The sequence below is a fragment of the Denticeps clupeoides genome, chromosome 5, assembly GCF_900700375.1.
Source record: "Denticeps clupeoides chromosome 5, fDenClu1.1, whole genome shotgun sequence".
Taxonomy (NCBI): Eukaryota; Metazoa; Chordata; class Actinopteri; order Clupeiformes; family Denticipitidae; genus Denticeps; species Denticeps clupeoides.
The window spans coordinates 13165975-13180972 of record NC_041711.1 but is presented as its reverse complement, the minus strand read 5'-3'; the positions used below and the strand labels follow the sequence as shown (position 1 = coordinate 13180972).

General features: G+C 41.1%; 2 protein-coding genes across 2 annotated transcripts; one reads left to right on the top strand and one right to left on the bottom strand.

Annotated features, from left to right (window-relative positions):
• The first annotated feature begins 66 nt into the window (after positions 1-66).
• LOC114790557 (septin-11-like) lies at positions 67-5354 on the top strand. Its single transcript, XM_028980722.1, has 10 exons — positions 67-198; positions 778-892; positions 1152-1347; positions 1471-1657; positions 2598-2759; positions 2846-2942; positions 3026-3194; positions 3456-3588; positions 3906-4090; positions 4467-5354. The coding sequence occupies exons 1-10, from the start codon at positions 169-171 to the stop codon at positions 4480-4482; spliced, it is 1290 nt and encodes a 429-aa protein (XP_028836555.1). The 5' UTR covers positions 67-168; the 3' UTR covers positions 4483-5354.
• Positions 5355-5422: 68 nt separating this feature from the next.
• cep70 (centrosomal protein 70) lies at positions 5423-11086 on the bottom strand. The gene is made up of 17 exons (XM_028980721.1): positions 11050-11086; positions 10638-10737; positions 10401-10524; positions 9381-9561; positions 8830-9005; positions 8681-8740; positions 8485-8596; positions 8074-8162; positions 7890-7967; positions 7704-7803; positions 7524-7622; positions 7041-7205; positions 6811-6960; positions 6213-6381; positions 5923-6037; positions 5741-5820; positions 5423-5587 (listed from the first exon to the last, which is right to left on the bottom strand). Exons 1-17 carry the CDS (start codon positions 11056-11058, stop codon positions 5526-5528), a joined length of 1869 nt encoding a protein of 622 aa, XP_028836554.1. The 5' UTR covers positions 11059-11086; the 3' UTR covers positions 5423-5525.
• Between the last annotated feature and the right edge of the window lie 3912 nt (positions 11087-14998).

Genomic DNA, 14998 nt, shown 5'->3' with positions numbered 1-14998 from the left:
TTGATACCGGGCAACGTTGTCACCCATAGTACTCCCTAACAAGGGGAAGAACCGCATTCCATTCGTGGTTGCAAAAGTGCCCAAACTTTGATTCGTTAGTTAGCCAGTTGGAATTCGGGAGTTCATTTAAGTAAAGGTTTCACTGAAATAAATCCTGAAATTATCATTATGAGTTCATCGGAAGTTGCGCGCCAAGTGGTGAGTTCACACATTCATTTGGAGGGTGTCCTTTCAGAACGTAAAGTCTCTTTTGTAAAGTGGGTTGCCTGTTGAGACTTAGCTTATCGGGAAACTTTTCACAGAGGTGTCGCTTGTCCAAATATTCACCCATCGCGCCTTTCTGGCGAAGAAGAATCGAACTAATGATTAAAAAACACTCGAATATGATGGAAGTAATATTGAATATTTTAATATTAAAATGTAATTCATGTAAAAAAAAAAAAGGATATTTTTCTTGCTACATCAGTAAAATTATCATGATCACCTAACAATGTCCTAGGATGTCTTAGTCCAGTCTGTTGAATTCATTTATAAAAATGTTATTCTGGGTTTGGAGTTGTTTAGGGCCTGAGCCATTATAAACTATTATCAAATATTATGTAATTCATGATATATTTATTTATGCATACACACCCACACACAGATATGTTTTCCTGAATGTACCCACATGACCTAATTCTATTTTAATGAATTATATTGATGTATTTGGCTACTTGGCTACTATATACTTTTTGTTCTGCTATTGACAATGTATTTTTAATTTTTTTTTTTAAACAGGACAAAAATGCCCGACCTCTCTCTTTGTCCGGTCATGTTGGCTTTGACAGCTTACCAGACCAACTGGTTAACAAGTCTACCAACCAGGGCTTCTGCTTCAATATCCTGTGTATTGGTATGCTTTAATGTGCCATAAAACATATTGTGGAACGTTTTCACAGCATTTTCGTAACATTCTCTTAGCTGTATTTTTCTCTGAGTGTAGTTGTTCTGAAAATATCTGGTTAATGTCAACACCCAGAGGCAGAAGGTAACATTTAGATTCAAGGAACAGAGCTCCGGTTTCTTACATCATAGCTGTGTTCATTGTGGACAAAACTGATTATAGGCTTAGATCAGATGGACTAACTCCTTCTTTTCTGAACACTGCGTAGGTGAAACTGGGATCGGAAAGTCTACCCTGATGGACACGCTATTCAACACTAACTTTGAGAACTTTGAGTCGTCTCACTTTGAGCCAAAAGTGAAATTGCGGGCGCAGACCTATGACCTACAGGAGAGCAACGTTCGGCTAAAGCTGACCATCGTCAACACAGTCGGATTTGGAGACCAAATGAATAAACAAGAAAGGCAAGCATTAACCATTTAATTTTGCCACACATGTATTTAAAATAATGAGGTCTTTATTATTTCTCAGGTGCAGTTTTGTTCTTTTTGTATAGTGTGATGATTGTGCGATGTCCATAATTGCAGTTACCAGCACATTGTGGACTACATTGACACGCAGTTTGAGTCCTACCTGCAGGAGGAGCTGAAGATCAAGCGCTCGCTGCATAACTACCATGACTCGCGCATCCACGCCTGTCTGTATTTCATCGCTCCGTCTGGTCATTCCCTCAAGTCCCTTGACCTGGTGACAATGAAGAAGTTGGACAGCAAGGTTGGTTTAATATGCCTAGTATTGATACTGTTGTGCAAACATTTAAATAAGTGAAGTGAAAGGGAAGTGATTGTCACACGTGATACACAGCAGCACAGCACACAGTGCACAGAGTGAAATTTGTCCTCTGCATTTAACTTATCACCCTGTGTGTGCACCATGACAGGCGCCTGGGGAGCAGTATGTGGGGACGGTGCTTTGCACAGTGGCACCTCAGTGGTATCTTGGCAGATCGGGATTCGAACCGGCAACCTTCTGATTACGGGGCCGGTTCCTTAACCACTAGGCCACCACTGACCTGCAATATATCTACGCGTGGACAGTTAGTCACTCAAACATCAGTGTCCTGATTTAATTGTGGTACCATTTTTGACACTACAGGCACATTAACAGGGACATTGAGTGTTTTGGGTGGGGTGGTGGGTGCTTGTATGCAAGGTCTACTACTCAAAAAAAAAAAAAAAAATCTATCCAGATGTTGACCCCCATATCATCTCGACTTGCAGACTGTAATTCGACTGGAGGTCAAGGTGCCAGAATGTGACCTTTGCATATTGTTGCAAGTACCAAATGTTCCATTTGGTACATTTATTCGTGAAATACACATGAAACTGCAACCTTTCCTAGATTTGGAGCTTTTCCAAAACCATCTAGTTTTGCTGTGACTTTAAGTGGGCATTTCCTGCTTCATGAGTGTGGCGTCTCAGGACTGAACATGTCTGAAATAGTAGCAGCTTCATGTTGCCTCACCATGGGCTGAACTTTGGCGTCATGCCTGCGTTCAGACTTTTTTTTGTTAGAGGCCAATTATAACTGAATTCATGATGCCATTTTTGGTCATTATATATAGCAAAATCAGCCTGTGTTACATCTTATTATAAAGGTAGCAGAATTTAATGAAAGGCAGCAGGTAAATGTGTGTCTGTTAATTCTGTTAAAGGTCAACATAATTCCGGTGATAGCCAAAGCAGACACCATCTCTAAGAGTGAGCTACACAAGTTCAAGATCAAAATCATGAGCGAGCTTGTCAGTAATGGCGTCCAGATCTATCAGTTCCCAGTGGACGACGAGACCGTTTCCAAGATCAACACGGCCATGAATGTAAGGAGATTTATCAGGCTGCTTCGTGTTTGTCTTCTGTATGAAATGGTCATATAAAGAAACAAGTTTTTTTTTCCTGCTGTCAGGGTCATCTGCCCTTTGCTGTGGTCGGGAGCACAGAGGAAGTGAAGATCGGGAACAAAATGGTGAAGGCCCGACAGTACCCCTGGGGTGTGGTGCAAGGTATGGACCATCGGATGAAACCTCACCTTATTTTCAGTTGACATTGTGGGATCAGTTTGTGGGATTGATTTGTGCCTCTTCAGTGGAAAACGAGAACCACTGTGACTTTGTGAAGCTGAGGGAAATGCTGATCTGTGTGAACATGGAGGACTTGCGGGAGCAGACGCACACACGCCACTACGAGCTGTACCGGCGCTGCAAACTGGAGGAAATGGGCTTTAAAGACACAGACCCTGAGAGCAAGCCTGTCAGGTACAACTCAGTCACCATCAGAAAATAAGCAGATATGTAATAATAAAGCTACAGGGAAAGACACATTTAGTCAGTTTTCATCTTATGAAAAAATCAAGTATGGTGCATAAAACATTTAAGATGACTATTATAAATGGTAACCTAAAAAAAAAAAGAAGGAACATAGTGATTATTACCCATGTATGACAGAGTAAGGTATTGTTGGGGTATACAGTATCTATGTGAGTGAGAGTGTCTGTGTGTGTGTGTGCGCATGTCCAGTCTGCAGGAGACGTATGAAGCCAAACGGCAGGAGTTTCTGGGTGAACTCCAACGCAGAGAGGAGGAGATGCGGCAGATGTTTGTCCAGCGTGTGAAGGAGAAGGAAACCGAACTGAAGGAGGCTGAGAGAGAGGTTCGGTGCCCCCCAACGCACATGCACACACACACACACACACACACCTCATGGTGCCTATCAGAGTTTTCTTACAAAATGGAATTATCTGTGGTGATTTTTGCAGTTAAAGATAGCAGGAGTGTTGGAAACCAACACTCTGCTATACTGCTCATGAAATGAAACCATAATGTTAATTTTCTCGATTTTTGAACAAATGAAATCAGGGTTTAGTGAGCTCTACCAGTGCTCGATTAGGCTGACCAGAGGTAAAACGGATGCTGTTGAAGCATTGTAGAATGAGTGAGTGAGGAAGACCCCCTCTCCCCCGTCTGTAGCTTCAAGGGAAGTTTGAGCAGCTGAAGCGGCTACATCAGGACGAGAAGACCAAGCTGGATGAGAAGAGGAGGAGCCTGGAGGAGGAGATCAACACCTTCAACAAGAAGAAGGCAGCTGCTGAGCTGCTCCAGGGACAGTCTTTCAACACCAATGCCAATCTCAAAAAGGACAAGGACCGCAAAAAGTAAGCAGCTGTCGCCCCAAACAGTTCACCAGTACATGGCAGTATTTTATTCTCAGTGTTCCAACCTTCTCAGTGTTCATTTTCTGTGTGTTGTGTGAGTTTAAGACAATACATTGGTGAAACATTACCATGCAACCATGGTGTTGTGTGGAAGGTCAAAACCAAAAATGTTCCAGAAGCCTGTATGGCAGAGGGAAGTTTTTGATCAGGGTACAAGGAATGAAAATGATTGTAATGAATAACCATTTTATTATTTTATTTCACATCAAAATCTATGCAATTTTTTTGAAGAGCTCAGTTGTCACTTTGGCTTTTGCTTAGACCTAATTTCATAATTAGCTTAAAGATTGAAATGATCTTCCTTTTTTCTTCGTAGCGCTGGATTCATGTGAAGAGCACTGAAAGAGTGACTACCATTGGCCACTATCATCTTTTTAAGGGTAGATCATAGTGAACCTTTTTTTTTTTTTTTTACTTTTATTCTTGACTCTTTCAGTTACTGCCCCTCTAGCTGCACTAGTATGCTCATTATCTCCAATTCCAGCTTTCATCCTCTGAGCATCCAATCACTGCCCAGAAGGGCCAAGTGCCCATGAATACTGCCAGAATTTTATTCCGTAGAAATAATTATAATCCTGTTCACAATCACTATGTATTATATTTCCATTTAATTTTATACCTCTCGTTACTTTGCATGTCCTCTCTTACCTGAATGTGCGATTCCACCCCCCCACCCCTATTTTTTAAAAACACGATTTTACTGTCGCAGCTGAACTGCGGGTGCATTTAAAAGCGATCTTACAGCATATCAGTGGTTTTGAGAACACTAGTTCTGTTTCAGTGTGGGAGTCGGTGGTTCCTGCTCTAACGGCTGTGAATATATTGCATTGTTAGCACTATGCAACAAATTGAGTCAGTCCTCCAGAACACTGACACCCGTTTGAAAGTGCCTTACATATTTTATACTACAGTAAAGTATTTTAACACTTGCTAATGAGGAAAGACGAGACATCTGGCGCAATGTATGCTGCTTTAGGAATCATGTTGATGTTGACCATTTCAGCACTAATGGATGTTAAGGAAATTCTATTGTTACCGGTGCTGTCTGTGTGGTGTCTCTACTTCCTGAAGAATTACTTTATATATATTGTATCCACATGAAGCATTTTATACAGTGTTTTTTTTTTTTTTTTGCTATTTATCTAACCTGTGTAGGAGGGACTATATGATTGAAAAGCCACAATAAAATCTATCATTAAATCTATCATTTTCATGTTGTCGCTCATCAATAGAAGTTACAACCTTTGACTGTTCAAGAAATAAACCACTTCAGAATATCTAAATTCCATTTACTTATAAATAAATAAAAACACACACTCTCACACAATACATGGTGTTTGTTCTCAGACTCGGCAGCAGTAGCTAAGCACCATCATCACTGAACTCTTGATTGCAGAGCTCTCACTGCAGGCAGGATCTCATCAATGCGCTGGACATCTGAAACCACGTATGAGACATGGCTATTTCTCTTACATGACAAAATACATATTTATATCACCACTATCCATGCTGGACTCAGCCTCTTGTACTGAACACATCCAGTTCCCCACAGTACATAGTATAACATCAAACATTAAAAATTAGTCTTACCAAGATTCCTCATCAGCTCCAGGACTAAAGAATGGAATGCAGGAAAAAACTCCTTGTGCTCCCTCAGTCTTGAAATTATGCTGCTCAATACATACACACACATCCACAATTCAGCTTTACCCTTCTATACTGTAGCCAGTAGAGGGCAGCATGAAACCAGTACCAGGAAAGTGGGGCAGTACCTGTCAATATCGCCGCTTTCCAGTAGTTCATGTAACAGTCGAGCCGTGAAGGTCTCTGTGGGGGAAACTACTCTTGCCACGCAGTTCACCACTTCACTGGGAGGGGCCCGGGCATCTAGTAAATTGCATTCAATCAAAGCTAGATTATACATTTGTGGGTAACAATTGCACAAATCTGTGCAAAATGTAGCATTTAATAGATCCAAGACCCACATATGAGGAATGTTCAAACAATAGTCTTAATTTTTGATCTGTTTATGGTGCAAAATGAATATGTTATGTCCACAAACCAAGCTCAAGCACGTCCCTGAGATTCCTCATGGCATTGGTCATCTCACCCAGGCGGGTGTAGACCTCGTTCATACGTGGATAAATCCCAGTCAGCGAGGGAACATCAAACAAATTCTGGAAGTGCGACACCATGGACTGCAGACTGTTCTTAGTAGGACTCCGAAGAACCTGGCGGTTAAGCGCTATGTTAAGTAGATGAAGGTGAAGGAGATGCTATGTTACCTGTTGCACCATATATACTGCATATATTACCACCTGCAAATGTAAAATTGCACTTTTGTTGTGCCACCACTATGTCCACTGACTAATCTAGTCTGATAGAATCTTCAGCAACTCCACAGTTGCTGAATTTCAAAATGAGATCATATAATCATGAGGAAAATACTCTTGGAAATACAAAGGTAATTTGTACTCAGATTAAATTACAGACTTGCTGCTGTTCTAGACAGTGATGATTTATGGAGTTTCTATTCATTTACTTTCAACCTGCAAGGTTCACTTGACTTCATTTTCACAAGGACACTGAGGACATGCTGCTACTGTATTGCACCCTTGTGTTTTGTCACATCAGGTAAACAATCAGCACATTGATTTTACCTTATCTCCAGGTGAGGTCTCCTCCAGTAGTGTGTCCACCATGAGCATCAGATCTTCCACCCTCATCCCATCACCAGAGCTGTTGTTATCACCTACCGGCTGCCATGGCAAAAGTCTCTGCACCAGTTTGTTCAAAGCACGGTGGAGGTCCTGATAAAATCAAACACCACAGAAGGGACAATGAGACCATTAGGAGTCTCATCAGGCCTGGCAGACAACGTGATCCTCACCTTCAGAAAGCCCAGCTGCTCGGCCCAGACTTCCAGCGTGGGCAGGACAGCTGAAAATTGTTCCTCCTGCACAGGCAGGTTTGCAGGTTGTTGTGGGCGTCTCTGTCTGAGGGGATGAAGGGGAACCCTGGGACTGTTCAGGAGGGTGTTGACATCAATAAGTATCTGCCAATTAAAGAAGAGCAGTATTATTTTACCTACAACCTTCCTGAAGTATTATATGATAAGTTCTTAACAGCATGGCACCACCCAGCGGAGTGGTGAAGTGGTGACCTAATAAGGTAAAAAAGCAGACTCAAATTTGAAAGGTGGTGGGTTCAAACCCCCCATCTGCCAAGGTGCCATTGAGGTCCCCTTGAGCAAGGTACGGTCCCCACACACTGTTCCCTGGGTGCTTATCATGGCTGCCCACTACTAAGGGTGATGGGTTTCATCATGTGCTGTGCAGAGTATCACAAGGACAACATTTCACTTTCACTCCACCTTCTCAAAGTGTAGAGCAGCATCTGCTCTTAGGGCTTGAGAATTCAGAGCCGGCACCAGTTGATCCACATCCTGGACGTCCAACTCGAGACAAGCATTCTGAAAAACCACACAGTGGTTCTGTCAGATGAATTGGCAGCAGCTGTTTGAAAACGGACCCAAGCCGCCCTGCATACAGACCCGGAGGTGGGCACGGCAGATGGAGGCCTGCATGTGGTTGAGATTCTCCAGCTCTGCGGTATTCCCCTTTTTAACATCCACAGGTTTCGCATGGGTGGACCTAAGGGTGCCAAGAGACCAATGAATGTTGTGTTCTCTCAGATCATTACTGGATTTGTGTGGAATAAACCTTCTACTGGATCCTACTTGAGGTTACTCTGGTGGAGGATTCGGTCCATCCTCCTCAGCTGGTGCTTGTACGATTTTAGCTCTTTCACTGTGGGTCTGAAACACCAATAAAAGTCATGCTGAAAAGATCTGTTGAAACATCTAGAGAAGTACAGAGGGTCAATACACCATCTAGAAACGTGAACTGGTTGTCAACAGTTACCTCGACTCCAAATCTGTTTTCAAGCGCTCGATCTCCCCTCGTAGCTCTTCCTTCTGAGCTTTGGTCTCTTTCAGTTGTTCTTGGTAAGACTGAAAGGACAGGTTATTTTATTTGTATGAATATTAAGTGTGACTGATTGAATACAATACTATATATCAATATTCACCAGAAAATAAACACATAAATAAACTACACAAATAAACAAATAAACTAAAAAAAAAAGGTGGTATTGATCTTTTCACGTAATGATGATCATATAGTTTAATAGTTATGGAACACATACATAAACAACAGATTCATACCTGGGTGTTTATACTAAATATGAATTCGCATTTACCAATTTTCATAACGAATACATAATCGTGTATTGACCAATCACCCAGCCCAACTATGTTATATAATAACCAAGACCTTAAGTAGGGTTTTGTAGTTTAATGGAGGCTCAATGCAGCTTTTATCCCAGCATTTCCTGCCCTGTGGGGCACCCAAGGATCCGTTCTCTTCAGCCTCACCCTTCTGGCACCTGCGTGGTTATGGACTCGTCTCATTTAAAGACACTTATAAAATTACACTTCTATAAATGCAGAATATATATTCAAATTCTTACATCAGTTGACTACGCAGCTGCTGCATTTGGCTCTCATAGAAATCGATGACATCCAGAATCCTGAATAAAGAAAAATAATTGTACTGAATTTTCTGAAGTGTTAATAAGAGGAAAAGCAGCTTCAGTTCTCTAAAGAGGTTGACACTCACTGTTGGTCTATGGGGGAGTCATGCCGGGCCGATCGCTTATGGATCTGCACAAAAGCCTGGTTCTGCCGGGCCGACCTCTGTTCTTCTTCTTTGACTGTAAAGTAAATCTTCCTCTGCAGCTGTGAAACCACATCCTGCTCCTGCAACAGCTTTAGCTCCAGAGCTTGACACCGCTTCTGGAAACGTGTACACATGTACTGAGTCTACATCCAGCTTGTATAAAATCTAAAGTATGTATGCTTATTTTCAAAAGTCTGATCTTATCCAGAAAGAGCTGGTGTGTTTACCTTTTTTATTACTATTGGACTGAAATAAAGATTATCCCAAAAACCTACATAACCAGTCCTATGCAGATAATACACAAAAGATTTAGATTGTACCAGAACTACTTACTGGGGGGTTAACAAACGAAGTCTAAAACAGTCCTATTAGAATTTTTGGTTGCTTCTGTAATATTGTTTACTACACTTTTCATTTAGCATGCATCTTTGGCTAGATTCAGACAATTTTGCAAAAAATAGTGTACACTATTAAAAAATATTAGTCACAACCTCAGCTTCCAGATGGTCCTGCTGAAGCTGCTGAAACTGACTGTGATGCTGCGCTGCTTTGCTAATGTAACGGTCCTCCAGGTCCTGGACTTTGCCCTTGACACTTTCCAGAATTCCCTCCAACTCTGTGGCCCTCTGAGACTGACGTGCAGCTCGAGCCTGGTGCTGCTGGACCTCCTCCCTGTAGACGATGATACGAAGCCACCATTACAGCAAATACTACTCCTGTCTCTTTCAGTGGAATTTTAATTATTTGTGGTCATGTAAATCATGTAATGGTTAAAGTAAGCAAGACTAAAAAGCAGCACTAATGCTGCCACATCAGATAAGCCGATGTTCAAGCTGTGTGATTTCCCATGAATGTTCCAGTAACTAGTTTTTGTTCAACAGCAAGCCACCAGACTACCAATTCCAGCTAGACAGTGATATTGTTGTATGGTTGAGATTTTAAATAAAGGACGAGAGCTGGGGCAGTAAATGCAGCATATGAATATATATTAACAACAAAAAATATATATTTCCACATTTCCCTATTTTAAAAAGATAAAAGACCAAGCAGCACACAGTAAATTAAATCCACACTGCACCCAATTACCAGAACAGCTTGCAATGAGATAAAGAAGACTCTTGGCAGTCAAATCAGTCTAAGGTGCATTCTGGGAGCCCACCCACCCACAAGTCCCCTTGCATGATCAGATGTCACCAGCTGGTCAGCAGAGAGAAAGGGCTCCAAGGGTTTGCATTATTGAGCAGATGTGAAGATGAGAGATGAAAGATGTCCTTGTTATCAAAACTGCCATTTAAAGTAACCCAAGTAGTGTCTTTTTCAGTTTCGAAAAGAATAAAAAAAATTTAATCTGAATTTAATCATAAAAAACAAACAAGTGACCTAAATGCTTCATTTTCTCAACACCAGTCACAAAAGCTTTCAGCGTCACCTTTTATCTGAAGCTTTAATAGGCAAGACGCTTGACGACTACAGCACAGAGATATTTTGGGTGAGAAATTAGAATTATTTACTTGAGCTGGCTGCTGGACTGTATAAGCTCCTGTATCAGAGCCTGTCTCCTGTCAGAGTCGGTCAGCATTGTCTTCAGCATTGCTCTGATGTCACAGGCTGCTTTCTTCTCCAGCAAAACCAGATCTGAGCAAAAGGCAGAATTCATTTAGTAATTTGGTGCATCCCATAGGAGAGATTATGAATGAATGACTGACACAACATTTAAAAAGATTGCATAGAAGTGTTACTTTCAGTACCTGCAAGGTTCTTGTTTCCAACCGGATCTGCGAACTCCACAGGCCTGAAGCCATGGTGCTGCAGGAGCCTGTTAACAGCATCCCACTCTGCCTGTTCAAGCTGCAAGGAAAGAAGGACAGAAAGAAGCCAAGGAGGAAATGTGACGCACCGAAAGCATTACATTATCAGACATCTGCATCTGGTCTACCTGAAACTGGCTGTACGTCCACAAATACACATAAGTCCTGTCCCTGAACTGATGCACAGAATGCAGGTCCATTTCTTCTCACAGAACTATTTCCCACGCAAACCTAGCACCAGAGTTCAGACTGCATGTGGTGCTAGTGTAATACCTGAACACCCCACCAGTACCCTGCAGCTCCACGCAGCAGGGTCAAGTTACAAACGCCCACACCAGTCAAACGATCTTACCTGGTCCATCACGTCCAACAACGCCAGAAGATAGAAAAAAAAAAAACACACTTCAACACAGCAGAGCGGTGGCTGTCAGCTAATAAAAGGACTGAACTTAGCAGTTTAGCTACTTAGCTAACCATGTTTAAAAATAAAAGTCCTTCGCTTGATGGCTTGCGATCTCAAGATCGATCATTTTATTATTTTTCCAGCAAATTAATTTCGACAGCTGACGATCCACCGATCAACGTTACGATAAAGAATTCACGCGTAATTCACCGCTTCTCAAAACACTTTCAAACGAACTCCGGATAAGCTGTCATGCGCAGTAGAGATCCGTTTAGCCAATGAGGGAACAGGTTACCGTGCACCACGCCCCAAATACTACTGCCCACGTTTCTGATTGGTCTAAAGGAAACGGCAGCCACGATGCGTTGTGTAAATCTTCTTCGCTCAGTTCTTACTATATTGTCTGTTTAATGTCCGATATATAGTTTTTTAACGCGACGTTACTGATGTCTACGCATATATTGTTACCTAGAAACCAGGTGTTGCTATGAGGAGGTCAGCAGCAATGATGGGGTGACACTTTAAGGCTTATAGTAGAGGTTTGATTTCATGGGCTTTTAGAATGGTGCCCTCCGCACATTAACCCACATATTGACTTTCTTATCATTCTAAATGTTCAGTTCAATCAACCCGTTGTCACCTCTGCCATATACAGCAAGCCTGTAGTAGAGACAAAATGCGTCTTCCCTGAATCTACCCAAACAAAGTGAGTACAAATTTTTACTTGACTTTTATAGAATACATTCTATAGGTTATTTTTTACGTTTGCAGCATTTATCAGACGCCCTTCTCCACAAATTTGTTGCATTGTCCAAATGAATAACTTTGTTTTTTTTTTCTCTCAAGAAATGTTCTCAAGGTCCTCACCTTCAGTGCATTGCCACCGAATTTCAGCTAAAAGATGGGGTGGTGGTTTCCACTAAAACGGAAGCGTTTGCGACGCTTGTTTTTTTACCCAAAGTACTGTCGTTTTTGCCTGTGCCGACATGCTGGTAACTGCTGAACTGCACGATACGTGCTACACAGCAGTTTTTCCCCAATCCAGGGACTGGCAAGCTGGTGGTGACGTGGGAGGCAGCTTGTTTTCCCTTTCAGGAAAGATCACAAAAGTAAGTTTTTCTGTTTCAATTACTGAATGACAAAAGACCTTAAATTGGTTTAACTATACAGTAGAAGTTCATATTACTTTTAGGTATACAACAAACAAATAGATACATCTAGAACTTATTTTCTTTTAAGCATAAAATCACTAAAACTGTAACTTTACCCTAATGCTCTTACATTTATTTCTCATTTCATTAGATCTGCACAATCGAAATGGTGACTGTCAGGGGCCAAAATGTTAAGGACATTCTACTAGACCACCAGACTGGAAGCATTCCCATCCGTCAGTGGAGAGAACAAGATTTATTTGACATGACACTGTATTCTACAGTGTCATTGACGCATCTCAAGACAAAAGACCAGTGGAAGTTTAATTCCACATCTCTTACTCAAATCAAGGTGAGCATTGAACAACTACAAAACTTTTGGTGTCCGATATCAATGTAAGGTTCTACAGCCCAGATTAAAAAAATGTGCATCCTCAGTACCCATAGTACTGTTCAAAACATTTATTGAATAAAATTGTATGTTAATGTGGGTTTATTGACTAAAAGTGCTTTGGTTAAAATTCTGCTTAAATACAAAATCAGACTGAATGTGGTATCTGTTTTCATACAGTCATGCAGCTTAGAAGACCTCACCGATGAAGTGGAGGTCGTGGGGATCTCCCAGAAGTACCAGGACAACATCATGGTCAAGCTCCTGACAGCTGACATGGCTGTATTCACTGCTCCCATATCTTGCCTTCAAGGGCAAACCATGGATCAAATGATTATTCTATTGCCCTTGAAGGCAAGAATAATTCACAGCAATCACATTGTTAAAAGCCTTGAGTTTTAAATGTACATAGTTGATTTTGTTTTATTCCTATTAGTGCTTCTATTGTTTTAAATTCATAAAATTAAGTTATTTCATTTATGTTCATCTTGTTTTGTTTAGATTACATTGCGTTAAGTTAAATGATCTTAATATTGTTTAAATGCAAATTGTTATTTCTTATTTCAGATTTTTGTTATTTTATTTTATGTAATATTTTTTCTCCCCAAATGATCATCAAAAACCAAAAAATTCTGGGTAAAATGTAAAAATTAAATTCTGTTGCTGTCGTGTCCAGGAGACTAGGAGATCTGTTTTGGTTGTGGGCTTTTTTTTTTTTTTTCCCTCCCCTTTAAACCATCCAGACAGATGGGGGGGCTTGAGAATGTGCTCCTTGCTTGCTTTTGGTTTGCTGGCTCATGTGGATGAAGATGGCTGGCCCAGAGATTCCTCTGTGTGTGTGTCAGAAGCACAAAGTCACTGCACATCCAGTTACATGCTGGTTTAATGTAATGTTAGCTTTCTTACTGTTTATTAAATATGGTGGCAATATATACTTAACATTTCAATATCACTAACCGTTTTTTCCAACGCATCTCCAGTTTTTATCGTACGTCCTCCAAACTTCACACATGTAGCTGGCCTATGGCCATGGGGTGCGTTTGTTCTTTTCTAAGGGATACCTGGTTCCACCCACCTGCCACACCCAGTTTTCTGACCCATTTTTCCCATTGACTTAACATTGGAGCACTTTTTGACAGGCTCTCACAACCACAGTTTTCACCCTAGACACTCGAAACTCAACATCCAGCATCTCCATGACCCCCTCTTTTCGTTGCACCCCTTGTCCCCAGTGGCCATCCCCACACTCCTCCTATTCAGCCCCTAATTCTCCCCATTCACTTAACATGGGAACTTTAACCCTTTCTCACATCCACACACGTCAACATATTGACATGTAACTTGGTACACACCTTCATTGGAGGCCAGCCTAATTTTCTAGACCACGCCCCTTACACCAAAATCACGCCCCCCAAAAATTAACCATTGCCAAATTCACTTTGCTGGTCAACATACATCACCCATTAGATGCCACACCCTGACAAACCACGCCCCCCCAAAAGTGGCCATGCCCTCAGTAACTCACGAATAGCCAAAAAAAACTGCCAGTCAACAGACAACACCACTTAGCAAAAACCATGCCCCTTTTCCTCTCTTTGTCTTTTTCTCTTTTAACCTTTTCACGACTTTCTGCCAAAATCGAAGTTCGTTCACAAACTTCCCTTTTCTAATTACATGTTGCTAATGTAGTATTGGTGGAGGGGCGGCTATATCCTGGGTACCTGGCAAAAAAGTTCCCCCTAATTTTTAAGTGTGACCAGACGTCAGATAAAATGAGATTATCATTTATTAGTCCAGCAAGTTGGAAATTTACATTGTCATGGCAGAAAATGACAGTACAAGAGCAGCAAAACATAAATATCATAGAGAATATGCCAACTATGTAATATAAGAAGTTCACTACACAATAAATAGAGAAAACAGTGGATGAGAGTATTCAAAATATCTGTATATACATGCAATATATTAGTGTGTGTGTTTGTGTGTATATATTAGTGGTGGGCCGTTTTTGGCGTTAACGTGCTGCATTAACGTGAGACCCTTATCGGGCGATAAAAAAAATATCGCCGTTAATCTATTCACAAAGTTGGGTTAGGAGCTGGGTCTATACTATGCAAGCTATTGTGCCAGAGTTAAATGGTTACACTAGATTTATAAGTATATTTCTTCTTTCTTGTGTCTTTTATTTTCTTATTTTCTAAAGACTTTTATTATGTTTTTGATACCCAGTTCAGGTCTCTTGGACACATGGCGTGAGCTGTGAGAGGTGCGTGGGGTTTGTGTGCAAAAAGTTATTTCTTTCATTTTAATTTATGTACATATAAGGAATATTTTGCATGTGTGTTATTTTGTGAAT

Bases quoted from the DNA above. Each gene is read 5' to 3' on its own strand.
- LOC114790557 (XM_028980722.1), top strand. From the start codon at position 169: ATGAGTTCATCGGAAGTTGCGCGCCAAGTG. The intron at 1,658-2,597 runs GTTGGTTTAATA...ATTCTGTTAAAG, and splicing joins TGAAGAAGTTGGACAGCAAG to GTCAACATAATTCCGGTGAT. The intron at 2,943-3,025 runs GTATGGACCATC...GTGCCTCTTCAG, and splicing joins CCCCTGGGGTGTGGTGCAAG to TGGAAAACGAGAACCACTGT.
- cep70 (XM_028980721.1), bottom strand. The intron at 9,562-10,400 runs GTAAATAATTCT...CATCGTCTACAG, and splicing joins CAGTCCAGCAGCCAGCTCAA to GGAGGAGGTCCAGCAGCACC. The intron at 6,038-6,212 runs GTTTGTGGACAT...GCAATTTACTAG, and splicing joins CAGGGACGTGCTTGAGCTTG to ATGCCCGGGCCCCTCCCAGT.